Below are 26,834 nucleotides of genomic sequence, written 5' to 3'. Positions count from 1 at the left end.
AGAAAAACGTGAGGGTGAACAGATAATGATGAACTACCTTAAATATAAACATTTTTTCTCTGATGTTCTCAGACCTAATTTGGTTGTTAAAGATAAGACAATGGTCAAAGGAACACAAATATCAGTATCTGTGTGTTAATTATTAACATTTATTGACATTTGAGCACAAATGCTCTTTTAACAATCAAAAGGTTACAGTTCATTTCGAGCATCCCACTCAACACTGAATGTTTGTGTTTGGGAGTGAAACTTGCACGTTCAAATATGAAAGTGCCCTTATTTTTCGTATACTTGCTTACAATCAGCCAGCCAATCAAACATTTGATTTTCTCTCATCATTCATAGTAGTTAAAAGAGAAGTCATAGAAAGCTGTGGTGCTCTGGGAGGAAAGTTGGCTGGAGCTGCTATTATTGATATGCTTGATGAACTTAAGGGTGTCTTTGTCTCTGTAGACCAGAGCGAGGGAGTTATCTTCAGGATACACTGTCAGGAGCTACGGAAAAAACACAGCGTCTGACAAAATGAATAATGTGCACTAGTCTGCATGTGTTATAATATAATAAATCATTAAATGGAAGCAAACTGAGGTTGTGTGACACCATCACCTACCTCCTCATCTTCATCATGTGCAATATAGGATGTAAATCCCCCAAACTCTGACTTCCACCCTGATAGGTAAAAAAAAAAAGATGCGTTTGATATTTGATTTTTGTTTGTTTGTTTGTTTTCAACCTTTATCATGAAAATCATGCTGAACACAATTATCAACTAACTGCAAAAAGGTCAAACGTGAATGATTTTACACCTGCACAGCCCACGTGAAGCTGCAGGTCCAATGCATACTCTCTTTTGACAGAGTCATGCAACAGTGTGTAGTCTCCATGCATCCAGCGACGCAGTTCTCCTACACAAGTAGGAGGACCTGCAAGAATACACAGGTAAACTTATTATAGCAATAATAAAAGAAAAAAAACAAAACAAAATCGAACACGTTGCTTGCCTTTGTCTTTCTTCTCAGTTGACGAAGCTTCGGCGTCGGTATTGGATGCTGATGCTTGTGTATTTTCCTCTCCATCTCCGTCTTCTGTCTCACTCTTTGCGTCTTCGTTCTCGCTCTCATCCTCATCGCCGCACAGATAGTGCAGACGGAGACCGGTCATGTTGGATAAGAGGATGAAGAATGACTCCGAGGAGAGGAGTTCCCAGCACTCCTGTACACAAGATGGGACGCTCTGCATATCTGCGCAGCCATAACACCTAAACACAGTGACAGGCATTAATACACCAGCATAAATACTCATCACAGAAAACAAGATGTGTAGACAGGAAGAGATTATTAGTTCAAATATTAGCAAATAAAAGACCTCACCTCTTATTGGGTGGCCCCTTCCTCTCCCACTGGATTTCAGACGACTGTAGTGCGCTGCGCACCTGCCTCAGTTTCTCTTCCTGACAGTTAAAGGGCAGAACTCAGGATATCAGCGACCTTGCATTTGGTCATAAGAGGTGGAATTTAATTGGCCTAAATGACTGGAGAAGTCCAATATGTGTCACTAAAGACGAATCATTCTGGAGGACAGTTTAGACATTTCAATAAAAAACAGGGTCAAAACTATTAAAATAAATCAAATAAAAATAGCATACACTTAGAAAATAGATTAAATAGATGCGTGATGACCTAAGAACATACCAGAATTAATATCATTTAAAATGACATAGAACTTAATTGTAAAGCGTTAACTCACGCAAGAATATTATTTGGAGTTTTTCGTACGAGTTGTCTGCAAACGTGACTCTTGCATGCGCAAAAATATAAATAAGTAACTTAGATGCTTAATTATTTAAAACACACTCTGACTACATGCCTCCAGTGTAGGCATGGGACATGTCACTAAATTTCACATCTACAGGAATTTCTCCTTTGCATCAATTATACATGGACCTCCACAACAGCACAGGCTAAAAGGGCCTTATAAAAGCATCTTCTGGCAGAGTTTACTTAACAGTTAAATGTATACAATTCTTAAGCATGTGTTTTGCTCAAAGGGTGCACTAACAAACCCTGATGTACGTATGTGTACTGCTGTACATTAAACATAACCGAGCATTTTTCTGTAATTAATAATAATGATGATGGCTCACCTGTAAGAAACTAGGCAAGCAAATCTCAGAACTCTCTTCGAATTCCTGCTGTACCCGAGCCTGATAGCGAGGATCCATGTACATCTCATTCACCCACTCAAACAGCAAACTCTCCTATGACAAACGAATGGTCGAGGACACACTGCGCTTCAGATTAGGAAGATACAGACCGAGTTTTGGCCAAAAACGCTCTCTTATAGAAACTTGACTTACATCTCTGGGGATATGAACGTGACGGGGAACTGGGGGTTCAATGTAGCGTGAGGGTCTTGGTAGAGAAGGACCATGAAACCAGCCACTCAGAGATAAACGACACTTCTCCTCGGAAAGAACCTCTGCCACCTACGAGAGTCACGATCACAGTTTAGTTCATTAATAAATAGAGACCCAATCCTTCTGACCAGTGTTGTGATTGTTAACATGATACAAAAGAAGAATATATTAAAGAAAGTGTTTTTTTAATTTATTGTAGAACAAATCCAACATGCATGGCCTACAATAACTATATACACGCCACGGTTTGCATTAAAAATATTTTGAAGAAAGTTGATAACCAGACAGATTTGGTTCATTTTTTTTTTACTCCATTGATCCAACTGATTAGGTACCAATATTCTTAAAAATATTTATCATAGGACTTTCAGAATTTTTATGATAGGACTATCCCTAAACTGAAATTGTTACCATATTTAATTGACATAATACTAAATCAGATTAAAAAAATAAAACTTGAACAAACATTTGAAATGTTGCCTTGATGAGGCATTGAATTTACTAAAATAAAATAAAAAATTAATTCAAGCAATATCAAATAAAAAAAATACTAAAATTGAAGAGATAACTAAAACCATACAAATAAAAGCCTATTTAAAATATTAATAATACTATAATAGTATAAAAATCATACTACTTTTTCTAACTACCTGATGAAAGGAGACGGGGGACACTTCAAAAAACACCAGAGAGTTCCAGCAAGGAAGCAGAGACTTGACAACACTCACAGGCCGATAGTGTTCTGTGAAATACACACAATTATAATTCATTAATTAAATAAATAAATATATTTACACATGGTCCTTGTGTATGATTTGATATGATTTGTTTTATATAAAAAATTTTTCTTAAATATCATGTTTCGACTGTTTCATGTTGACTCAAAATGGCATGATCTAACTTATTTTAGAGACAAATTTTGTGGATAAAACGATACTATTCATGCTCTTGTATCACACACCATCAGTGCTGAACAGGTCCAGTGTCCCTCCATCTTTAACCTCCCAGGGAGGTACCAGATAAAGGATGAAGGCAACTCTTCGTCCCTCCAGCTCATCATCGTGACACAGCAAAACATCTGCACAAAGAGCAGCGAGAGGCATCAGGAAACCAACTGAGAGAGCACCAGCTGCACAGCATCTCCTTGTCTACCTACACCCCAGTGATTGGTGGAGAAGTGGTCAGATGGTTTACCTGTATGCTCGTACTTCGCACAGGATATATCGACAGTTCCCTCCAGATCCACCTGCAACGCTTCTGACAACCAAACACGAAACTCCCCAAAAATCACAGACCTGAGATCCCAACAAACAACACATCCGTGAGCAAAAAAAATGACAAACTTCAACGCAGAAGCTCATTTGTACTCTGACGCACCTTATTTGTGAAATATGATGTTCCTTCCTTTCTCTCAGATCATCTGACTGCAAAAAAACAGAATTCAGGAATTATTATTCACATCTTCATAATATACTAAACTATCACCGGTGTAGTGGAGTACCTAGTTACATGTAACAGAGTTAGAACCGCAATCTGATACAATTACAGAGAAAAACAGAGTAATTAAATTAGTTCATTATTAAAACGGTTATAAAAAATTTACAATGGGGCTGACATTAGAATATTTTCACACACAAACAGATTTTATTGATTTCTTTCCCAATTTTTTAAGGCATTTTTAGATGCCAGTGTTTCCTGTCTATGCAAAGATTTGACTTAATCAAAATGTTTAATGACTGTGATAAAACTTTTTTAAATCTGTATTTAACCTCAAAATGATCTAAAAGCAAAAAGTGGCTGTGCTTTAAATTAATTATTAGAATCTTATTTTGAAGAAGGATTTCGAAGGTCTGACAGTAATCAGTGTTGAGTTCTACTGTAAGTGCTTTAAATATCTCAAAATGTTTAACAGTTGAAAGCATTTCAATTTTAGAATTAATTCAAAAGTAATCAAATGTAATCACATTACTTGAATAAAGCAATTGAAATAGCTATACCGCTCATTATATTTTAAATTGGGTAACTTCTACAACCTCTTACATTTCCATAGCAATCTTCCCAGCACTGCCTATGATTCAGACTGATGGTCTACCTGCTGAAACTTGTACAAATCATTTGACTTGCTGTTGAAACTGAGCTGCAGGAGCTCTGCTTGCAGGCTTTCCACGAAACTCTCACTCTGCAGGAAATGAGTTATCTGACAGTGAGGGAAGGGCTCGCAGTCCAGGTGGACGTTACCTGAAACACACCACAGAAAGACGTGTAAACAGACCAGATTCTGCTCTTTTCTGCAGTCAGTAACTGTGAAAGACGTAAGATCACGGTGTCACGTGGGTGGTCAAACATACCATTAGAGTAGCTCTCCTTCCTCTGCCATGCGTCTCTCATGCCTTTCTGGACAGATTCATCATTTAGATCCGAATTAATCACAGCGAGTTCACCTCGTTTCTCTTTCTTATTCTTTTTGCCCGTTTCGGGGTCATTTTGTCGTTTTGTGGCTGGCATAACAAGACCATGAGGGGAATAAACCCAGGGGGACTTTTGTTTTCTCTTCCTATGGTCTTCTTCATGCAGATTCAGCACGAGGCGCTTTGATCGTTACTGCCTCTCCAGGTCAGCTGTGGAATAGAGTTTCTCCAAAAAAAAAAAGATATTTTCTGCTGAAATACAAAACCCCCAAAAAACAACATATATTTACAGATATAAAGTATGTACAGTGCCGTTTAAACGTTTAGGATCAGTAAAACAGTTTTTAAATTACAGTAAAACAGCGATATGTAACATAAATAGTATTAAAATAGCTGTTTTCTACTTTAATACACTAAAATATATTCTATATTATTCTTGTGATGGCCAATCTGAAATTTAGTCAGCCATTACTCCAGTCCCTAGTATCACATGATCCTTCATAAAACATTTAATATTTTGATTTATGGTGTTTGGTGTCAATTTAAATTTGAAAAAAAAAAAATTGAATTTGATATTTCTATAATATATAGATATATTTTTTGTTAACAATGTGTGTGCATGTATTTATTATGGTTATATAAATATACACACATGCATGTGTATATTCCAGAAAAATGTTATTAAATCTATTTTGCATATTAAATTAATATAAAATTACATGAATACAAACATGTAAATATTTACCAAGTATATGTTTTTATATAAATATAATTTTAATTGAGTAATCCGTTTTATGTAAGGGCATGATGAACTCAAGATTAATATTTTATCTTCACATTTTAGAACGTTTAACTGTGAGTTATTTATCGTTGTGTATCCATCTTCACTCGGTTTTATTTTGAAATTGTATGTCTAGTGTTTTGGCAACGTGTCAACGTTTGATTTGTGACAAATCAAAGTTTCTGTTTGGTAAAAAGCATTAATACCATGGCTTAAAAGAGATAAACATGGTTATGTAAGTAAAATTGTAATTAAATGATACAGATTGCCACACGGCTCATAGTATTTGAATATTAACATTTATTACAATTTTACAGTTACACTTAAGACAGCAGCATCCATTAACAGGATATTATAGAAAAAATATATTTTTTGACTATACTTAAGATTTAAATAATAAAAAAACACTTTAGCACAACAACTAACAGCATGTCATCTGAGGTAATGGTTTATGAAGCAGCTTCAGTGCTGACATCTGCACAGTCAGAGGTCCCCAGATAACGCACCGCCCATTGTATCAGATGCCCTGGGATTCTAGACAGAAACACACACACACACACACACACACACACACACACACACACACACACACACACACACACACACACACACAGGTAGAAACCAGCAGCAACCAATAAATAGATCTTGGATATGAAGGGTATAGGTTACAGTGGTTAGGCTAAAAGACGATGGTTTAGTTCCCAGGAGATTTGGTTGTACTCTTCATACTGGACCGCTAATGTTATATCCACTGTCTAGCTAACGCTCTGCTCTCTTTTTTTTCTCATGCTAATCTGGTTTTCAGATCCTAGAAAGATTTATTGTAGGTACAACAGCAGTCAAAATGTGTTTCGTCTTAATTTTCTTTTTTAAAGTAAAGGCATGTGTTTAAATAATGAAAAAAATACGATACAAATTATTTTAGATGTATACAATGTATTATATTATTTCATATTATACATACAAAATATAAAAATATTAATATGTTTTTATTAGTAAAAATGTGTAAAAATGACATACATAAAATATGTACATAACCTTTCTAAAATTAACGTTTGTGCGATTTAAAAATGTTTTTTTAAGTGTGAAATTAAATATTTTGAAATTGTGAAATGTTATCACAATTTAAAATAATTATTTTGTATTTTAATATTTTTTTTAATGTAATGTATTCCCGTGATGCAAAGCAGAAGTCTTCAGTGTCATATGATACTTCAGAAATCATTCTAATGTGCTGATTTGCTGGTTTAGACATTTCATTGTTATCTAAGTTGAAAACAGTTGCAGCTTAATATTGTGGAAAGCTGTAATAATATATATATGTCCACATTTTTTTTTACTGGTATTGTATAAGAATACAAATCTGTAAAAGAGCTCTTAGATCATTGCCCATCACATTACAAGCATGTTATAATCAGCATGTGTCAGTGGGGAACACATCATACTTACTGGAAATGGCCGAGGGCTGTGGCAACCTGAGGCTGTGGGTGATACAAATAGGAAAAAGGCGTTCCATCTGAGTGCACCTGCAACAGGGAAGCTGGGACAATGTAGCAACATTTCTGATGCAATACACAAATAGATTAGGACTAGATATATTTTTAATTCGGCTAGTCCCACAGAAAGCATTAATCATATCATATTACGCAAGCGAGCTCGGACGCAGCCAAATGTCATTAAACATCATTCACACTCACTTTGCTGGCTTTGGCGGGTGGAGATCCTAGGGGCCTCGGTTCGGAGGGTGGGGCCGTGTTATAGACGAGCCACGAGGGAGGACTCAACGCATGCTCTTTGTCTTGCTCCTGACTGGGGTCTCTGAAAGACTTATTGCTTGAGTGGGACGAGCTAAACTGGGTGGGTTTCGGTCTCTGACTGAACATAAAGCTCTCCATCGACGCCCCTTCAGAGATCTGCTTTGAAAAAAGGGCTTGGCTGCTAGTTGCTACAGGAACTTCCTTTAAAAGCGATTGGCTTTCTTGTTCTGGGTCTGTATCGGCAGAAAAATGATTGAAAGGCTTAGTGTGCAATTACAATGTTATTGTATTGAATATATGCATAAACAGGAAATTACCATTTGAGTCTGAAGTGGAACGTCTACCTAATAGAGCCGGCTCTTGTGCGAACATATCCCACGGGCTCTCTCCATCCCCAGACAGCTCCCCCTTTCCACACAAAACCTCTGGGAGAAGGAGGGGCGGGTTTAATAACACATCGTCTACTTGGAACAGCCCTCACTTTCTTCTGTAAAATCTCACCTGGTCTTGTGTGTACCAGAGTAGACGGTCCTTCATCTGGACACGAGCCACTTATAGCGTTCGAAGCGGCCATTTTTTGGTTTGCAGTCGGCGCGCTGGTTGGATGCGATTCTTCAGGGGGCGGGGCCAAGCCATTTGGCGTCTCACTCTCACTGTCTGCACCTGCGCACATGAGACAAAAACACTCACGTTGAAATCTGGTTGAATGCCCAAAGGGTTGTCTTGAAAAAAGCAATTAATTAGACAGCAGACAGTACTGGGATCAGCTGTCATCAGCTCCCTCTGCTCCTCTGGGATGAGAAGAAAAGGCAAGGGGACAATGAACTGCTCCTGTCCCTGGAAAAAAACACACACAATGATAATTTGTCTGGTTAACAGCTGGTGCCTTTAAGTTGCCAAGGAAGCAGCTTTACCCTCCAATGAAGCCTCTCTCTGTGCCAGTGAGTTGGTGTCGACGCGCTCGGACAATATGTTGCAGACATGGTTAGTTTCTCCGTTGCATCATTCAGAATATTTATTATAATATCATTGTGCCACACGTCCAACAGAGACGAGAGCGAGACCCCTGGGAAATTAGGTACATAATGCACAACTTTACCGTTTTTGTGAAGCGGAACGCATCTTGGCTTTATAAATAATATTACGATTTTGAATGACAAGCATTCAGGGGTGTGCGCGTGCATGCAAGTAAAGAAACAAAGAGAAAGAGTGTGTTTGATACTTACCAGAGGCTGAACTTACTGAACCCTCCCTGCGGGATCTGAGAGAGCAATACAATTAACACTAACGGTTCAACACATCATCTTAAAAACATCTTCTGTGTGTGATGTAGGTGTTCACACAGACTATAAATAAGGTCAACGCACCTCCATGTCTTTATGATCTGATCTCTGACTGATGGTATAGTTGTACTGAAAGATAATTGAAGAAAGACTGTTTTAATTGATTTAGTGCGAACATCACTTCGCACGTTTAATAGAGAGAGAAATCAGTGGCTTACCAGCTGGGGGGGTGATGGTGCTTTGAGGTGATGCATATGATGTTCATTTGATTGACTTTCAAGTAAAACTGGCAAGATGCCTGAGAAAACAAACAAACGAGCAAACAGAAAAAACAAGCGTGTACTTAAAAAGTTCTGCAAGTGTAATGGTCTACTGCCAATAGTGTAGCTGTGTATAAAGTATAGCTCACGCAGGAGTCATTTTGAAACCAAGAAGCTTTATGTTGGTCAATAGGACCATTGAGAAATCTGAATTTCCAACTTCACATATTCCCACTAATAATGACTGCCCTTCACCTGCACAAATTCCCCTTAGCGGTTTTCAACATCCAGAACGCTGTGGTTTTCTTTTCAACTCTAAAGCTGAAATATTTAAAAAGCTTTTTACAGTTATTTTAAAATCACAATTTCTAATCAAAATATTTAATTGAAAAACTCCTATTAATTTAACATAAAATATAACACTATGCTTTTTGACATATACTGCCATGAAGTTTAAATGAATTAATCAAATATATCTCTCTATTTAAAAAAGTATATTTAATACTTTTTTAAAAAACGTATACATTTTTGCAAAATTACAATAAACATTAAAAGTGTAAGATATTAACATTTAGGACATTGTATTAATTATAGGTCATATATTACATGAAATATATATCAGGATGACCTTGTGCTATCTTGAAAGGATGGCTTCTTGGTTTGAAAAAGGACCCTGCTATGCTATGGCATGAATTATTATTATTTTTTTTTATTAGTAATGTAACAGCACTAAAATTAAAAACATTGTGGGGCTAGGATAAAAGAAAATAGTCTACATACAACATACCAGATCAGAGTTCATGTCGAACTTCAGCTCAAAGCCGCGTATATACACTATAGCATTGTGCAGGCCTGTGAAAGAGTCCATCTCCTCCATGCTGAAGAAACACAAAACAAAACTCTGACACGGTCATGTTGGAGTTTACTACCGTCGTTACACTAAAAACCGTCTGTTGTTCTCTGAAATTCACTCATGCAAGTGCAAAATTCAAGGCAACAGTTGCTGCGAGGCTGAAGATCGGGAGCCCTTGTAACAGCTAGATTGTGCTTATTTCAGCACGATTTTCACTGGGCCCGATTATCCAGATGAGTTAGATAAAAACAGGGGCTCAGGTGTGCAGTGAGTGGTGTCATAACAGTAGATTAATAGGTCCCTCACTCCTGCAGACTCTCCCACGCGGCGTCGCTCAGCACCGCGGGAATGACAGCGCTCCCATCGGACACGAACAGCATACAGGCATCTGTGTGCTCCATCCGCTGCGAGTCCGAGATATCACACACCTGACACACATACACACACACACTTCAGTACTCACAAGGCACTTCTTATAGATGGTCTCACACACATATACAAGTACTTACGCCGATAACTTTGGCTTTTACAGTAGTTTCGCAATTGTTTTGGCCGTAATTTTGGATGAGTTTCTCGATCCACGGGTCCAGCTCAGCCATGCGGCGACGCTTTATTTTTGGTGGATTCATAGTGTGTAACTTATCCGTTACTGTCCGCTAGTGTGTATATAAAAAAAGCTTGTTCATCTAAGTCTTCCCGCCTTCGTATTGAACACTGATGCTGTATTTTCGTTCCGTGTAGAAAACTACACCCAACGCTTTGAGTTCCGCTACAAATCACGTATGTTCGAACCGTTGACGCCCTCTTGTGGTAGCAATGGTTATTAAAAAAACAGATGGATACATATTTGTACAGGTTTTTATTTTCAGTAAGTCACAATACAAAAAAACAAAAAACCCTTTATAACAACACGAGCATGCCCTTTCTCAAAGTGTAAAACCTACAACATACAAAGCTTTACTTTCACTGATGGCAAGAAATGTAATGGGAAGAAATTATAAAAAGGTTAGCCTGGCAAATAAACATCGTTTAATTTTTAATAATAATAATAATAATAATAATAACAAATCACAGTGATTAAAACTCTGCCTATTAAAGAAAACATGCACACAGCAATGTCATTGTAAAAATGGCAATAAAAGCTTATTTTAAAAAACAACCATAAATGCTTTCTTAAACATTCAATAAAACCATTAAATCAGTTTCACCTGTAAATAAAAAAAAAGAAAAAGTTCAGCAAGGTCATGAATACAAGTTGCCGACTTGAAAGTTGCACATGAACAATTGATTTTTTTTTTACTGCAATATGTAGACGATACATAGGAGTAAGCATGTAAATACGGGAACGTGTGTTACCTGCTAATTGAGTGATTCATTCAAACTCCCACCCATCTTCTGTAAGCTCTCATGAAGCCCTGCTTTCAGAAATGTGTAATCTGGTTTCTCAGTGTACTGCAGACTCATCACATTAGACAGGTATTTTTGTAATGCACCTAAATTGCAAAACAAACAAACAAACAAACAAACAAAAAAACCCACACACACATACATACATATCTAAGCACTAAGCGCATAAAATGAGAATAGAAATAAGCATGCTTACCGGAAGCTTTCTTCTGTTTGTAAAGGCCACTCAAAAGCCCAGCGATATCAGAAACATATCTTTAGGCAGGCAGAAAACATATTCAGCATAAAAGCAGTTTACAATTATTACAATAGTTAACTATTGTCAATGTATTACATTACAATTTTTCCAGATATCATTATACTTTTATTTTATTCCCCAATACCAATAATTCAATATTTAAAACTGTAAAGGTTTGTTTCTTGAAGGTTGCCAGTCACCACCACTAAGCTTGAACAACTATACTACACTGCTCCTGGTAGTAAGTATATCATAAGCCACTACATTAAAACTACAGCAGATAGCCAAGGGCCAACCATTCAAATTTACCCTTTATGTAACTGACTAACTTGTAACTAACTTGCAGGGCTTGTTTCTGCAACCGCTCTCTCTTGAATATATGTCTGATGAAGATGTTTTGTGGTTTTACTGACCTTTCCTTCTCTGCAGCAAAGCTTGATTGAGAGAGCTGACTCCAGGGCAGCGAGCCAGTCATCCAGTGCAGCATGCAGTAACCCAGAGACTGCAGGTCACTACGACGAGAGGGGCCTGCAAATCACCCACACGCATCCTAATTAGACTCGCTTTCTCACACGGACAAAGCAAGTGATGCAAGGAACAAGCGATGCTCACCAGCTCCCTTGTGAGAGTCGATGCTGATAAAGTTGATGTTACCCTGGTCTGCGGTGCGACTACTCTGTCTGTACTCCACATGCTTTCCACCAGGACAAAACCTAAAGGCATAACCAAAGCCTGACAAGAAAACCTACAAAAACAAACAAACAAACACTTTAATGCTTAAGTAATATATAGAGTTTACATTTTTACTTAATAAGGGACAGGCTGACCTCTGTGTGACCGTCAGTGTTGATGTAAATATTTCCAGCATGGATGTCTGCATGGGCATATTCCTTCTCGTGGATGAATTCCAGTGCATCCAACTACAAAACACACACATACATACATACTATACATACAGCCTTTTTTTTATAGAGAACGCCATGGCTAGGAAAGCAGAGGCAAATGTGAAAGTTATTTAATAGCACACTCACAAGTCGCAGTGCAAGCTGGAGCACCGCTTTCTCAGATAGAGTACCGTTCCCTTCATCAATGAACGTCTGGAGAGTTTGACCCATGCTAGGGAAAACTAAAAACCTGCAGGAAGTGAATATGGTTATGATTAGATTGCACAGTGAGCTTATGCTCATTGAACTGTTTTTATCTTTACACACAATCATAAAATGTGGAGATTATGATGTAAGATTATGAAAATCAGTCTAAGGTCAAAGACTACCATTTTTACAGCTGGGGTGTGGAAAAAAAAAGTATGTAAATACATCCCACTGTTTCTTAATTGCAAAATAAATTGTGGTTGGCTATAGAAAAAATATATAAAATGTTCAGTGATGAGGAAGTAAACAATATATTGCCTTCAAAAGCTATTTTTGTAATGTCAATTTTTGGCTTTTCTCATGGTGTACTAACATCTACGAATAAATGTGAGCTGCCATTCAAAAACTTTAAGATCAGCAAAATGGTTTAAATGCTTATTCTAACCAAGGCTGATTTTATTTGATCAAAAAATACAGTTAAACAGAAATATTGTAAAATAAATTGTAAAATTTAGAATTTTATTAGCAGCCATTACTCCACAATACTTCAGAAATCACTGTACTAAACTGAATTGGTGTTTTAAAAAAAAATTTAATTTTATCAATGTTGAAAACAGCTGGACTAAATATTTGGGAGAAAACAAGCATGGATATTTTCAGGATTCTATGATGAATAACAAGTAAAAAAACGACGTCATAGAACACGTCTATACTGACGCATCTTTCTTTAAAAACGACAATTTCTGGGCCCAGTCATTTAAACAGAAGTGTATAACAGTCTATAAAATTCCCCCCACATATATAATAGTTAAACCCACATACCTATATGCTTCATGAAGTCCGAACCCTACACAGGATGGAATCCCAAGGAAGTCCAATTTGTGCAATTTCAACCATTTCTCAACTATTGACAAAGAAAAGAAATTTGTGTTTATAGGCCTGCAGCTGCTTATAACCTTATATATGCATTATCTATCCATTATGCATCTGCTTATGTATCCATTACAAGTGCTAAAATGATTGACCTGAAATAGGTTTAGCTGCTCTCAGATGGAAGTTCTGTTCATTAAACATGTGTCCCTCTTTAGCCCCCTGAGAAAGAGAGACAAAGTCAGAAACCTTCTTCAAACACATGCACACAGACACACTACACTGTGTTAAAAACAGCACTCACCAGTCGCAACATGTACTTGGAGTCTTCGTGCTGATTTGCCTGGCAGACTAGATTAGATCAGACAGACAATATTTAGATTCATAAGCAACCTCTACCACCTTTAACCACCGTTTATCTTATCGACTTATATTGCATAGATGGACACATCTCATTACTCAAGGGTAAGACGAGTATTGACACCTTACCTGCATATGTCATATCCAATTCTGTTTGCCACAGAAGTTCAACCAGCTTCCACTTTTTGCTGGACTGGTCACAAACCACCGTACCCTCTGGGACAGGCTCAAGAGCGCATACCCGCTTCCTGGCTTTGCATTTGGCTAAAAAGCCACAACGTAACATTATTAAGCCATATTTGCCATTTAGTATGAAAAAAATAACAAAATGTGATCGAGCAGTCTGTCTTTTATTAAGTGCATCTTACATGGGCTTCGATTAACCAAAGTTGTTGGCTTCACCTCCTCATCTTTAACCAGGGGGGAAGCTTTTTGTTTTCGTGGTGACACCGATGACGTCTTATCTGAAACAATGCGGCGCACAACATGTTTCAGCCCAGTCTCCTAAATATGCATTTATTCGAATATGTGTGTAAAAATAATTGCATTTGTCATTCGGTCATATTTGGAATTTATGTGACCGAGCAGGAAATCAACTTATATATTCTATACCAAATCTAAATTGGAAGATAATGGAGTTTCCCAGTACACGATATCTTACCTGGTGTTTGAAGTGTAACTGAAAAAGTTTGTTTCACCTCTTCTTGTACTTTAACCTGCGGGGACACCTTTCCTTTCCGTGGAGATTTCAGTGACTTCTTATCTGAAGCAAAGAAAACGTTTTCCACATAAAATCCTTCAATATTCAATATTATAACACTACCGTCTATATGTTAGAATGTAAGCTGATATTAATTCAAAACAACAGGAGCATCTAATTACTTTTAGCTACAACAAAACAAGCTATTTTTCTTAAGTTTCACATTAGTGTGTCTACCTGGGGTTTGAGTTATCATAGCTGAAGTCGTCTGCGACACTTCTTCCTCTTTAAAGAGAGGGGATGCTTTTCGCTTTCGAGTTGATGGCAAAGACTTCTGATCTGAAAATCATTCACACAAAGCATGTCTTCAAAGCCTTTGTTTCTACAATACAAACACACAACACCCTTAGACTTACCTAAAGAGTCCGTGGCTGTGCTACTCAAGGTCTTCCGCAGCGTTGAGCGCAAAGCTGGGCGATTCAGCGCAGATTGTGAGGAGTCTCCAGCAGAATCGACTACAAAGAAAATACTGTTTAGTCAATACTGACTTTAAAAGAAGCAACTGAGGTCAAATGAAATATACACACATTGGCATATACGCACATTTACAAGTATTCTGCATATACTACCATTCAAAAGTCTGGCGTGAAAAGATTTTCCAATGTAGTTGAAAAAAAAAAAACTCTAAAGCTCACCAAGCCTTATATTTGATTGATGACTTACAACAACAAATAAGTAATACTTTAAAAAGTCATTCATTCCTGTTATCGTAAAGCTGAATTTTAAACCATCATAATACGGTCAGAAATTATTCTAATGTTAAGAACAAATAGTTTCTCTCAGGTTAATTTATTCAATCAGTGAAATAAAAGCGGACATTACATTAAATCCATTGAAAGCTGCTACATTTGGGAGTTGGGAGATTAAGTGAATAATCAAAACTGGTCACTTGAATTTAACCTTATCTATGAATCAATACACGGTTGTCTAATCATTGTAGATATTCAATTTAGTCCACTACACAGTAATGTGTTGAAGTATTTAAGTTACGATGAAGACACGAATCAAATCATTATCATCTTCTTCTGCTTATTTGATTAGGACTCTCAAACCAAACAAACTGTAGCCTAACCTTTCGAGTCAATGTAACGAAAATACATTTGAACTGAAGCCTGTATTTACCTTCCATGGCGGTCACAGCTGAAAGCAGGGAGTTTGAACACGGCTCGGGTGGCTGTGAAGCTGCAGCTTCTGGTAGGTCTTCTGGCAGTTTCCCACCACAGGACGGACAGAATCTGAAACCAGGCTGTAACTTTGAGCCACACTGAGGACAGAAGTTCAGCATTGTGACAGCGAATTAGATGAGGCTGGTGGAAATATCCCTCGAAATGGAAATGTTCTGACAGCCAGGGCCGGAAAAAAGCGCTTCCAACGATATTTAAAAAAAGGCGTGCCTACGGAATCAAGCCTTTACATACATTTGCAAACTGTTCCGACCGAAGCGCTGTGACTGGCACCAGTCACGTGATCGCTTGCAGCTGACGTGTTACGGCAGGTGACGAGGCACATAATGCATTGTTTGCCGTTTTTACAGCATATTCAAGATGAGCAATGTCTAAAATTTGCCTGGATATTTCTGAACACGTTATGGCTTCCGATTGCGATAACAATTTCTTCATCCCTATATATGCGATTACAAGACGTTCTTTAAATGAACATAATAGTGTTGTTTGAAAATTACTGGAAGCCAAACAGCTCTGGTGATAAGAATGTTAAACAGCAGAATTTGTATTTGTAGGTGAGCTGTCCTTTACATTCTACATTTGTGGGGTTTTTTAGTGTTTCCATCATCTTACCTTTTCTGCCATGCATACACTAGTACATCTGAGGTTCTAAACAATTTTTTTTAAATGCCATTTTCATAAGAATGTTTTTTAATTTATCATAAGACTAACAAAACAAACGTATTGGTGGATCTATAAATTGAAAATATCATCATGGAATGGCCTATCAAGCAATAAGTATTAAAAAAAATCCGATCAGTTTGAAAAAGTAGAACTTCATGCTAAAAATATATATATATATATATATATCTACAAAATGTCAAATGTACAAAACAGGGTTATGATGGCATGCAAATGTTAACAAAAAAAACATGTTTGTTCATCTGAATTTCTCTTCACAAAAAATATCAAGGCTTGTCAGTCTTTACATTAACCAATACTATCAACTCAAAAAATAAACCAGTGACACGATATAACATGTTATCAAGTCAGGAATAAAGTAAATGGCACAAATGACTGAGAAAGTTAATTTGCTGAAAGTTTTCTTTTTATTCCCAGTGCAGAAATGTACAAAATCACTTAAATACATTCACACACTGGTCAATTTTGGAACAACCTTTGGAACGAACAAACTTTTTTGTGTTAACACTCATATATATAGATATATATGTACAGCGTGAGTAGATTCAATGAAACTGATTTTCTAGATATCTGACATGAAAGGCCTTATTACGAATCTCTATTATGACGGCAGGTAATCTATAATTTGCATGCATGTACGTGTTTGAAATCCTGTTAGGTTAAGGTAAACTTTCATTTAGCTAAACAAAATACAACATCCCTGGCATTTCCCCCCACAACCCCATCCCCCCCGATCCAAATCAATCTTGTAAAAATAAAAAGGGTAAAGAAATAACTATTTCCATAAAAAGGAAATCCTTGTTTCCTTGTGAAACAGACATACTTAAGTATATCAACAATTGTAAAATCCAGAGGTCTGTCCCTGCGCATGAGAATTTTTCCAAGAGTCCAGTTCTTGTTTCTGCTTCTCCAGCTCCTCCTTTTCTTTCTGAATCTCCTCTCTCTCCTTTTGCAGCTCCTCTTTATCTCTCTGGAGTTCATTCTTCTCCTTCTGGAGGTCTTCTTTTTCCTTCCGCAATCTTGCGTGCTCCTGCTCTTGTTCGCATTTCTGATTCTGAAGCACTCTGCGCTCAGCATCCATTTCACGGAACTGTTGCAGTAACTCCTTCTGCAGCTGTATGCTCCGCCCCTCCTCCTGCTGCACACGCCTCAACGCCTCCGTCAGCTCCCGTTCTCTTTCCAATATACGCACACCTTCAGACCACTTAGCACCTAAGGGACAAAAAAAAGAAATAAATTAAAGCCTTTAATACAAGCACAGAAGCACAATGAACGAACGACCACAAGAAGCTTTGTTCCAAGTGCCTAAATCTGTAATCGCACAATTCAAACAATGCCATTTTGATGAGCTTAAATGTACCATGACAAATCAATTTCACAGTAGTGCGAGTCATCAATTCCAGTTTCATAAGTGAAGCATGAAACAGACATCACCGAACATCACTAGATATGTGCAAGTATGTGACCATGTTACTTAGAGGACATGAGATGCAAGATTTCAGTTTGAACTGAAAGGTGTTGGCAGCGTGTGAATGGTAAAAAAAAAACGTTTTTTTTTGCTAATTTTTTTTTTATCCCAAAAAATGAAAACCACTTTTTCAAATCAAGCCGATCTCAGAATTTTGGCTGCGTGACGTCAGACACAGACCCAGGCCGCTTCCAAGATTCTTGATTGACACTAGCTTTTACCTTAGACCTGCCCTGAGTGAGCCGTCAACGATTGAGGCATTCTGTTGTTGGATGTAATAATGAACAGGGTCATCTTTTGCCACTGGAGACGCAGTGGATTACTTGTTTTTGGAGGGAATGCATGCCCACATCTACTAAATGTGTCTTTGCGTAAATCATTTGTGATCCAGCCTCACCTACAGAAAAAGGGAGTATACTTTTTTTTTTATATATATAAATTTTTACTAATCGCCTTTTCTAATAACAAGCACATTAGCATTTAATAGGATCATGCAACAAAACGGCTTGCTGTGAACAGAGCTCTTATTGACAAGGTAAAAAAGAGTGCTTTACATGATCATATTTCAAGTATGCCATAGGCTTTTCATTAAGACTCTAAACAATCACATCAACTTGGGCAAAAGGGGCATCCAATGACCCCTTTAATGTTGCATTAACTGTGTTGGCTATTGGTACTGGCAGAGAAATTTAGTACCAGTACATCCCTAGTTATCAATATTACAAGACTATAGTTTTCTTTGTTATTAAACTAAAAGTTCTCATATTTTTGTGCATTTATATTCATTTGGTTTTATAATGCATGTATAATGGCTGTATAGTTTTCATGCAGTTTAGTTTTAATTAGCCTACTTTAGTGTTTTATGGGCACTTCAGCGCATCATGGGAAATAACAAATTAATTTGTTTAATTTCAGTTAATTTTTTAACTATAATATTTTATTTTGCTATAATAACAATATATAATAATAATATAATAACTATAATCGCAATGGCTCAACATCCTTTTCACACAAAATGTAAAACAAGAACATTGAGAAGAGGTAAAAGCAAACTATACCTGAATATCTGTCTAGGCTGGTACTGCAAGGTGTACGGACATCGCGCTTAGGCGACACAATGTGTGATCTAGTTGGGGTCCCACTTGCTAATGTGGGAGAGGAGGCAAGGCGGCTTGGATCTTCAGATTTGCGTTTGTTAGGCCGCTTTTGTGGGTGATCCTCGAGTTGTGCAAACTCATTGGGATGCTTATGCTGTAGATGTCTGATAAGGTTACTTGTGCTACTCCGGTGCTGGATCTTCTCCATGCAGAGCAAGCACAAGGCTCGCGGCTCCTGGCCAAGCTTTCGATAGTGCACCCACACGGAGCTCCACTTGCGAGTATTAGCTGGGTTGTCATCCTCTTGTATCTCTTTCCCATCCCCTTCATCAACAGGCCCCTCACCTTCCTCCTCAGCCACCTCCGCTTCAGTTGTCCCTTCCCCTGCCGCAGCACGGAGGATCCCTTTAATGGCTCCATCCATTTCACCATCTTCACCCACGGACTCCACCTCTACCTGCTGCTCATCCATCAGTACTGTAACTTGATAGAGAAAAGAGCAAAGAGGGAAAAATTAGATGCATACAATATTTTCAGATGGCAAAAAGCACTCTAACTGAGCCTGTGACGCTCTTTAAATGCTTGTTCCTTGTATTTGAAGAGTGCATAAAGACTTCATTGCAAATAATAACCCAACACAAAATACCATTTGTAATGCATTGCTAAGACAATGAAATGGTTAAAAATAAAGTCACGCAAAGCTGAAAGTAAACAAAAGAAAAAGTGCACATTCAACAGAAGACGCTAAATTTATAACGTTTTGTTTAAAAGTACAAATTGGCCTTTTGAGGTACACAAGATAAATTCATGAAGGGCCCTTCCGCTAGATGATGAGAGAACAGAATGTTGCTAAGCAACAAACGCAATGACTGGAGTACGGCTGACATAATCAACAAGTGCCGCATGTCTCAACCGATTTTATTCCTCCCTGCTAATTTCTATACGTTTTATAAAACAGGTAATAATAAAACAGACATAGCAAGCGACACATAATCTCAGCTTTAATCGACGACCGGCTACTTTAAGAATTTTTTTGAAAAATCGCGCCCATCCGGGGATGTCACATATGGTGCATCACGTGACAATTTCGGACCAAATACTGTTCGATACAATTCAGATTTTAGAAAAACACAGACGTTACGTACGGTTCACCAATCATAAATCGTCCGTATACAATATACGATTTGATACTCCGCAGAGAACGAGTCGTTATGACTCAAGGTTTTTCGTGCGGTTTATTGTGTACAGGAGGGGCGGGGAGGCTCTTTCAGGCAGAGCACCGTATATTGCTGATCCAAATCAGCGACACGATTCAAAAGATTCATTCGTTTGACTGAACGAGTCGAATCGAATCGACTCCAGTCGGGGAAATTCGTTTAAGATCCTAACAAATACGCAAAATTAGCCTTCTAAAAACGGGCGACGCAATAGACAATTGTTTGAAGAAAACAACATGGCGTCGTTGCGACATCCACCCAAAACCCCGGCCTAAGCGAAACAGTCGTCACTTTGACTACAGACTCTGTACAACGAACCCGTTCTTACTGAGGAGTCGATACTGAATCTCAGAGTCACAGCGAGCACTGTTTTGAACGATAAAGTGCCTTTGTATTGGCTTTGGGCTTGCATGCGGTGAGTTTTAAGCACGTGCATCGCAGGCCAAAATGGAGGGGAAACATCACAAATCAAAGAAAAAATACATACGGTGTAATTTCTAAGATCCATAACCAGCCAGCTGCCTGATAGACTTATCGGTGTGCATATCGTGGCGCTGTACATGATGGCAAACGCTACAATATAACGATTTAACATTTCATACCTTCCACGCAACCGCTGTCGTTGCGTTTGGATACCGCATCTGTAGCGGGCTTCCTTTTGTCCAACGAGGAAAAATCAGAGGGGTGTTTCGTTCGTAAATGGCGAAGCATGTTTGTCGTGTGGCCAAAATACAAAACCGTCTTCATACACAGAAGACACAACACTCTTCTGTCATCTTCAGCTTGGAAAAATGACCATACTATACTTCGCTTTCGTGCCGCCATTTTCGAACTAGTCGACTTTGAATACCGACTGTCTGATCGCCGTATTCTAGAGGGTAACCTTCTTTGCGTTCAATTCTCGCGCATGCGCATTGGTTCCGATGCTTGGTCCCTACTAGTCAATGAGAAAAATGTGAGGGAGACACGATATCGTTTTGTTTTGTATATGTAGCATTCAACATATTTTTGTTTTTTAGTTGGGTGCACCTTTTCGTCTACAACGTTAAATCGTAGACTCTCTGTTTTGAGTTACTGTCTTTGAAGCTAGTGTCTTTAACACTTATTAGTACAATTAAAATGAGCAACAATGTCAATTTACTGAATCATCTGTGCATGAACTAATTATCTGTAATCAAGGCTCTAGTGTTTATAGCAAAAACAGAACTATACGTCATACAAATACTAAGTTCATTACAAGAAAGTTGTTTGATTTGTTTAGAATTAAGAACAAAAACAAACAAAAAATGTTTTAAGTACAAAACATTAAACTGTAAATATATACGCTTGTCATATCTTCAGAATCCTTAGTTTTGAGATCTAAAAAAAATGCAAAAAGTTATAGCATATTTTTTTTCTCTGCTTTTCCGTTATGCAGAATTCACAATCTACGAGTATCCTAATCAAAGAGCTCAAGAATTGGAAAGAATCGTGGAGAACGGTTCTGGGATAGAACATAAACTACTAAGTAAATCTCGCGAGAATTTCAAACGAGGGTTGCCATCTAGACGCAAACCTTTAGCGCCCCCTCTAGTATACTAGCATATATGCATGTAAAGCCACATCTAAAAAGGACAAAATAAGTAAATATTTGTTGTTATTCAGATTTTAAAATATTTAATTAAGTTAATATTTATTTTTAAACTCATAACAAAGAATAAAAATACCATACACACGTCAACCCATCACTCTCTCAAACAGTGCAGACACAAATTCAGCAATAAAAAATATAATTCAAGAAACTTTGTGCAGCTTAGTAGAACCGTTAACATGTCCAATGCACTGGACACTAGGCAATAAGTCACAATAGGTGTATTACAGTAAATGATATCTAGTGTCCAGCATAATAAGTTTCTTCAGTGCTGTAAAGCTCTCTCTGTCTCACATACACACATATACTAACAAAAAACACACACACACACACAAATAAAAAAACACTCAGCAGAGCGCAAGCTTATCTTCACTACTTAGATAAAATATAAAACTTTAGAGGCTCACATACATTTAAACCCCATTACTAAAATTTAACTAAAATTTAAGATCACAGAAAAATAGGAAATGCATTGTTTTTCACAGCTAAGCTTTGCAAATCTTTTTCGGTTACAGTCGGTAAAGCAACAAAATAACCCTGAAACCACAATTCCTATCCAGTGACGCAATTCCAGTGTTGTGCATAAGCAGAAGCAGCCCAACTCTGCAAACTTAAAATGTACAGATACTATGCATAAACTTTAAATGATCTGTATGTTTAAAATGAAAGCACGGTGGTTTTACAGTAACAAAGTGAACGATGTTAAAAGGCTCGGTCTTGAGATAGTATGTGTAGCATGTAACAGTGTGTGTAGTGTTAGTTTGGCAGGGTTCTGTGGTTATGGTTCGGGTCAACATCCTGAATCTTGACCTCCACCGACTCCCACTCTCCAGTGCGATTTGACCGTTTGATAGCATCTACAACCGTCTGTACATACAGCCCATCCTCGAAGGAGGCTGCCATTGAAACAGGATGTCGCGCCCAGGAGCGCCTGTCCTCTTGTGCCTGAAACGAGAGTCTGAGCTGAGTCACCATGCCGTTCAGTCCCCTGACAGACGGCCCTACAGCTTCTCCAGCGTCGCTCACAAGAAGCTCCTCTACTTGCATGCTGGCCCGTTGGCCGAACAGCTCTGTTCCCCGAGCAACAAGTCGACCCGATGACCCCACAAGCATGATCTCGTGCATGTCTGTGCCAGGTAGGTTGAAGTTTAACGTCACGCTGCAAACCACCCTCCGTTCATCAGAAGCTGAAAGCAAGCATAGTCATCTGCGGTCACAGAGCGAATGCCTCCCGCTGGGACACCTTGACGTACGAATGTCCGAAGCATTCCATGCACTCGCACCGCCCGGCGTCCCGTGAGGTGGCTCAGGAGGTCAATGATGCAGGAGCCAACTGTGTGCAGGCCACCTCCCCCCATCAGCTCCTCCCATGCCCATCCATATGATTGGCTGAGCAGCGAGCCTCCATACACACGCGCTTCACATACCTTTAAAAAAAAGAGGGGAAAAATGTTTAGTGGATGAGCTTTTCATTTTGACCAGTCTAAGCTATGTAATAAGGTAGCGTATGCCCCCAAATAAAGAGAAGTTAAGATGTTTAGCGTTTTAAGAATGACTTGCATTATTATTATGCACCATTTTAATCCAACAAAAAAAATACCTAAATAGTAGCATTATTAAAGCTATAAAAAATATACAGTGAATGCAGTAATCTTGTAAAAAAAAAATTTATATTTTAACTATTAAATTAAATATGTTAACAAATATTTTTATATGTGTTAATCATTTAGTAGATGCTTTTATCTAATGCCAGATAAAATACATTTTTATCCACTATTTTTAAATATTATTCCAGTTTTCAGTGTCACATGATCCTTCAGAAATCATTCTAATGTGCTGTTTTTGTGGTTTGTATTGTTATTAATGCTTGAAAGATTTTAAATAAAATAAAAAAATTGTAGAAAAACCATGATAGTTTTTAGGACTATTTGAATAGAAAATTCAGAAGAACAGAATTTGTTGGTATTATATTTAATCCTAAAATTTTATACATAAAATATACATTTTATATAATTTTTACTATTTAAAATTATAATTAGGAATAATTAGGATTTTTTATTTTTTTTTAATAGAAGTCTCTCAAGCTTATAAAGAATTACACTGTGAAAGATTATTACAATAAAAAAAAAAACTGTTTCCAATTCAGTATATTTTAAAATGCAATTTATTGCTGTGATGGCAAAGCTGAATATTCAGCAGTCATTTTTCTAGTCTTCAGGGTCCCAAGACTTTTATTTTAAATCAATTCTGTTATAAATCAGCATATTGCAATGATTTACAGCATCCATGATGAATAAAAGTATTAATTTCTTTCATAAGCAATCTTACTGACTCCAACCTTTTAACTGAATGTATACACCTTTTTTCCCGCAATACCTGCAAGTTCCCGCAATAACCCTCTCCTAGCAGGCGCTTCATCTGGACAAAAGCGGGCAAAAAGCGCAAGGAGTTTCCCATGATACTCATAAGCTGTGGATAATATCTCGCCGCTGTCACCATCTTACAGGCATCTGTCAGTGTAGCCGCCTGCTCACTGATCACATTTTTACCTATACCTACAGACAATGAGAAAAGAGAAGAAAATGATGATCAAAACCGCAAATGCTGCTGGCCTTAACAACTTCAAGTGTTTTATCAGCATAATCTCAACTGTGCTAAAAAGGGGGTTCACTGTGATCTGAGAATGCAACATTTGATTACCAGGGGGAAAAAAAAGCCCACTGTGGCTTGCGCCAAGTAGAAAAATAAACAGTAGCACAGTAAACACTTTAGCTGAGTCCAGGAAGGAACCCAACCCAATCCCCTGAGACGACATGGACAATCAAGATAAGAAGCAAAAGAAAATAAGTCTCACCTAGAGCTTTTACCGCAATCTGGCGTGTGTGTGGAGGAGGTGTCAATATGCAGACAAGATGGACTTCTGGATGTAGCAGCACATCATCTGTCTTGTTGGTGGAAAAGGGAATGTCCAGCTCGCAGGCTAGTGACTTCGCTTCCTCTTGCGTACGTCCCCAAACAGCCTGAACAGGGAAGCCTTCCTTTTGGAGCAAAGGCACTAAGGCACGTACCGTCTGCCCGGTTCCAAATACACCCACACCCGGCAACATTATTCTAACTTACAAGCAAGTCTGCGTCTCATTCCACGCTGCTAAAGTAATCTCTTTTGGCACAGATGCTCAGCCTGTGAAAAGAGAGAAAAACATCAAAGTTCACTGGCACCGACATTTGCAAAGGGATGAGAAAAAATCTCTAGACAAAGTGCAAGCATGTCGACAGCAAGCTCCAAGTTAAAATTAACCCCAGGGCCACTTCAGGCTATCACGATCAATACACAATAGAGATAAGTCACAGTGTAACCCCACTGTTATCAGTGGCTCCAGTGACAGCTGTCAGATACAAGCCTGGGCCTTGATGGCCTACCAGATGGTTTGCAATTTAATTTACATCCCAAAGGCTGTGCACCTGCCCAGCAAAGGCAAATGAGAAGCACGTTTGTATTTCCTCTGTATACTAAACACAAGGTAGTTCCTAGTAGTGGGCTAGTCCTGATTTGCAAACATCTATTTTTTAGATGAATAGGACCATCGCATTCCTAAAGAACCGATAAGGAAGAGTGCACTTGACGAATTACACTGTTTTTAATAAAGAAACGCAAATCATATCAGTGTTGTGATCCATCCCAGAGGCACGCGAATATTAGCATCACTTCCTCGCGCTAAGCCGCGGATGTAGGGCGGATTGGGTAACCCTTGGTTTAAAAGACATTTCTCGCGTGTCATTTTACTTAAAAACAACACAAATCATCAATCTCGAGACTTTTTACGTAAACATGCCTCGCAGCAGATCCATAACGTTGTAGCTTAGCCGAAACCGGTTCGTTTTAATCGCACGAAGTCATAAGTAGACATCTATTCGAGCCCGCGTCAAATCAGCGGCTCAGTTATTGTTTCTTTCTTCAACGGCTCTGTTAGTTTTATACGGGTTGTTACTTACCACAAACAAAGCCCCGGGATGCGATGGCGCCGGTGCGTGGAGAATGATGATGGCCAGAGGATGGGGACACCTCCCTCTCTCTCTCTCTTTCTCTTTCTGCTTCACTTTAGTCAGGGCTCTGCTCTCATGTCATCTCAACAGCAGAAGGAAAAACAGGACAAACCCGTCACGCCTCCCACCCTCGCGACGTACGGGGCATTCTTCGGCCGTCTTGAAATCAGTGTGTGTTGTTTCACGTGTAACTTCACAGCTCTGCCGCCGTGCTCGCTGAACATTGACGTGTGGGATGATTTCTAAAGCGAGTCGTTCGGTTTAGTGCGCATGCGCCAAACCGTCGGTCGGTCCGCCACGCCCATAGCGCTGAACTGAAACAGTTTGGGCGCATTCCAAGAATTCAGTCAGGTCATATTCCTTAAAATTGTGACTCACATTAAATAGCATTATTTGTACGCTTTCTAGAAAATTACGCAAATCACAACTGAAACTGTTCTAGTATAGATGTGACAAAGAAAAAAATAGCAAACCAGGGCTTAAAAATTGACATCTCTGAGAAGACATTTTAGGGATAGTTTATATAAAAATTACAATTTTGTCATCGTTTACTCTTTCTGCTCGGAAGTCGTTGGGACTTAAACAATTTAGAGGAAAAAACAACATTATGGACGTCAATGGCAACTGTTTGGTTTACCAACATTCTTGAAAATGTGTTTTTTAGTGTTCATCAGAAGAAAGAAACTGCTTATGCTGAATAAATGAAGACATAATTGAATTTTAGGGGAACTGTTCACTTGAAAGACTTCTTTATCATAGGTACAAAGTCTTATTTACATAGTGTTCTGAGCTTATCACGAAGATAAGTGACCTATATTGAGTAGACTGGACTCTATATCCCTCTCTTCATATGCTGCATAATAAATATTATTTTTCATGTTATTTTAAAGGGCTATTAATAAATGATACACAGTTGCATCTATTCTCAGTTGCTCATGCTGTTATTGTTATGTAATGCCTTGTTTGCTTCAATTCAATATCACAGACGCTAGATATCTGGATTCAGGAAGGACAGATAACTGTCATTGT

The 26,834-nt window shown here is 38.2% G+C and overlaps 5 protein-coding genes across 6 annotated transcripts; all 5 read right to left on the bottom strand.

The window, feature by feature from the left end:
- Positions 1-129: 129 nt before the first annotated feature.
- On the bottom strand, positions 130-4,990 carry ogfod1 (2-oxoglutarate and iron-dependent oxygenase domain containing 1). The gene is made up of 13 exons (XM_043245044.1): positions 4,765-4,990; positions 4,509-4,654; positions 3,794-3,840; positions 3,611-3,711; positions 3,378-3,494; positions 3,067-3,158; positions 2,357-2,485; positions 2,144-2,257; positions 1,371-1,450; positions 1,002-1,258; positions 807-923; positions 611-669; positions 130-494 (listed from the first exon to the last, which is right to left on the bottom strand). The coding sequence occupies exons 1-13, from the start codon at positions 4,919-4,921 to the stop codon at positions 336-338; spliced, it is 1,575 nt and encodes a 524-aa protein (XP_043100979.1). The 5' UTR covers positions 4,922-4,990; the 3' UTR covers positions 130-335.
- A 906-nt stretch (positions 4,991-5,896) lies between these two features.
- On the bottom strand, positions 5,897-10,533 carry acd (ACD shelterin complex subunit and telomerase recruitment factor). Of its 2 annotated transcripts, none has more exons than XM_043244202.1 (13): positions 10,268-10,533; positions 10,065-10,186; positions 9,693-9,783; positions 8,864-8,943; positions 8,730-8,774; positions 8,589-8,623; positions 8,277-8,428; positions 8,121-8,199; positions 7,864-8,025; positions 7,707-7,787; positions 7,303-7,595; positions 7,055-7,131; positions 5,897-6,139 (listed from the first exon to the last, which is right to left on the bottom strand). In XM_043244202.1, the coding sequence occupies exons 1-13, from the start codon at positions 10,385-10,387 to the stop codon at positions 6,055-6,057; spliced, it is 1,422 nt and encodes a 473-aa protein (XP_043100137.1). In that variant the 5' UTR covers positions 10,388-10,533; the 3' UTR covers positions 5,897-6,054. The 2 variants fall into 2 exon arrangements, with proteins under 2 accessions (XP_043100137.1, XP_043100136.1); XM_043244201.1 differs by having other exon boundaries at positions 7,680-7,787; positions 10,268-10,526.
- Positions 10,534-10,600: 67 nt separating this feature from the next.
- On the bottom strand, positions 10,601-15,994 carry vrk3 (VRK serine/threonine kinase 3). The gene is made up of 16 exons (XM_043244200.1): positions 15,607-15,994; positions 14,841-14,939; positions 14,662-14,763; positions 14,386-14,487; positions 14,093-14,188; positions 13,854-13,988; positions 13,669-13,715; positions 13,520-13,586; positions 13,317-13,398; positions 12,435-12,537; positions 12,231-12,323; positions 12,016-12,148; positions 11,817-11,931; positions 11,362-11,420; positions 11,115-11,251; positions 10,601-10,966 (listed from the first exon to the last, which is right to left on the bottom strand). The coding sequence occupies exons 1-15, from the start codon at positions 15,767-15,769 to the stop codon at positions 11,118-11,120; spliced, it is 1,530 nt and encodes a 509-aa protein (XP_043100135.1). The 5' UTR covers positions 15,770-15,994; the 3' UTR covers positions 10,601-10,966; positions 11,115-11,117.
- A 743-nt stretch (positions 15,995-16,737) lies between these two features.
- On the bottom strand, positions 16,738-21,044 carry LOC122348601 (trichohyalin). Its single transcript, XM_043244203.1, has 3 exons — positions 20,734-21,044; positions 18,876-19,397; positions 16,738-17,561 (listed from the first exon to the last, which is right to left on the bottom strand). The coding sequence occupies exons 1-3, from the start codon at positions 20,954-20,956 to the stop codon at positions 17,182-17,184; spliced, it is 1,125 nt and encodes a 374-aa protein (XP_043100138.1). The 5' UTR covers positions 20,957-21,044; the 3' UTR covers positions 16,738-17,181.
- Positions 21,045-21,776: 732 nt separating this feature from the next.
- Positions 21,777-26,055, bottom strand: gfod2 (glucose-fructose oxidoreductase domain containing 2). The gene is given in 5 exon segments (XM_043244204.1): positions 21,777-22,930; positions 22,933-23,188; positions 24,138-24,316; positions 24,616-24,942; positions 25,755-26,055. Coding segments are annotated over 4 exon segments (1,101 nt in total). The 5' UTR covers positions 24,869-24,942; positions 25,755-26,055; the 3' UTR covers positions 21,777-22,517.
- Between the last annotated feature and the right edge of the window lie 779 nt (positions 26,056-26,834).

Source organism: Puntigrus tetrazona, chromosome 7 (genome assembly GCF_018831695.1).
Source record: "Puntigrus tetrazona isolate hp1 chromosome 7, ASM1883169v1, whole genome shotgun sequence".
NCBI lineage: Eukaryota > Metazoa > Chordata > Actinopteri > Cypriniformes > Cyprinidae > Puntigrus > Puntigrus tetrazona.
This window is presented reverse-complemented; position numbering and strand designations above follow the sequence as displayed.

Excerpts from the sequence above, each read along its gene's own strand:
- ogfod1 (XM_043245044.1), bottom strand. The coding sequence starts at position 4,921 with ATGCCAGCCACAAAACGACAAAATGACCCCGAAACGGGCAAAAAGAAT. Across the intron at positions 4,655-4,764 it reads GAAGGAGAGCTACTCTAATG|GTAACGTCCACCTGGACTGC; the intron begins GTATGTTTGACC and ends GGTGTGTTTCAG. Across the intron at positions 2,258-2,356 it reads ACGTTCATATCCCCAGAGAT|GAGAGTTTGCTGTTTGAGTG; the intron begins GTAAGTCAAGTT and ends CGTTTGTCATAG.
- acd (XM_043244201.1), bottom strand. The coding sequence starts at position 10,387 with ATGAATCCACCAAAAATAAAGCGTCGCCGCATGGCTGAGCTGGACCCG. Across the intron at positions 8,775-8,863 it reads CACCATCACCCCCCCAGCTG|TACAACTATACCATCAGTCA; the intron begins GTAAGCCACTGA and ends ATTATCTTTCAG. Across the intron at positions 8,200-8,276 it reads GAGAGAGGCTTCATTGGAGG|GGACAGGAGCAGTTCATTGT; the intron begins GTAAAGCTGCTT and ends GTTTTTTTCCAG.
- vrk3 (XM_043244200.1), bottom strand. The coding sequence starts at position 15,769 with ATGCTGAACTTCTGTCCTCAGTGTGGCTCAAAGTTACAGCCTGGTTTC. Across the intron at positions 13,399-13,519 it reads AGCAGCTAAACCTATTTCAG|TTGAGAAATGGTTGAAATTG; the intron begins GTCAATCATTTT and ends CTTTGTCAATAG. Across the intron at positions 11,252-11,361 it reads CAAACAGAAGAAAGCTTCCG|GTGCATTACAAAAATACCTG; the intron begins GTAAGCATGCTT and ends TTTGCAATTTAG.
- LOC122348601 (XM_043244203.1), bottom strand. The coding sequence starts at position 20,956 with ATGGCGGCACGAAAGCGAAGTATAGTATGGTCATTTTTCCAAGCTGAA. Across the intron at positions 19,398-20,733 it reads CGACAGCGGTTGCGTGGAAG|TTACAGTACTGATGGATGAG; the intron begins GTATGAAATGTT and ends TTCTCTATCAAG. Across the intron at positions 17,562-18,875 it reads CAGCCTAGACAGATATTCAG|GTGCTAAGTGGTCTGAAGGT; the intron begins GTATAGTTTGCT and ends TTTGTCCCTTAG.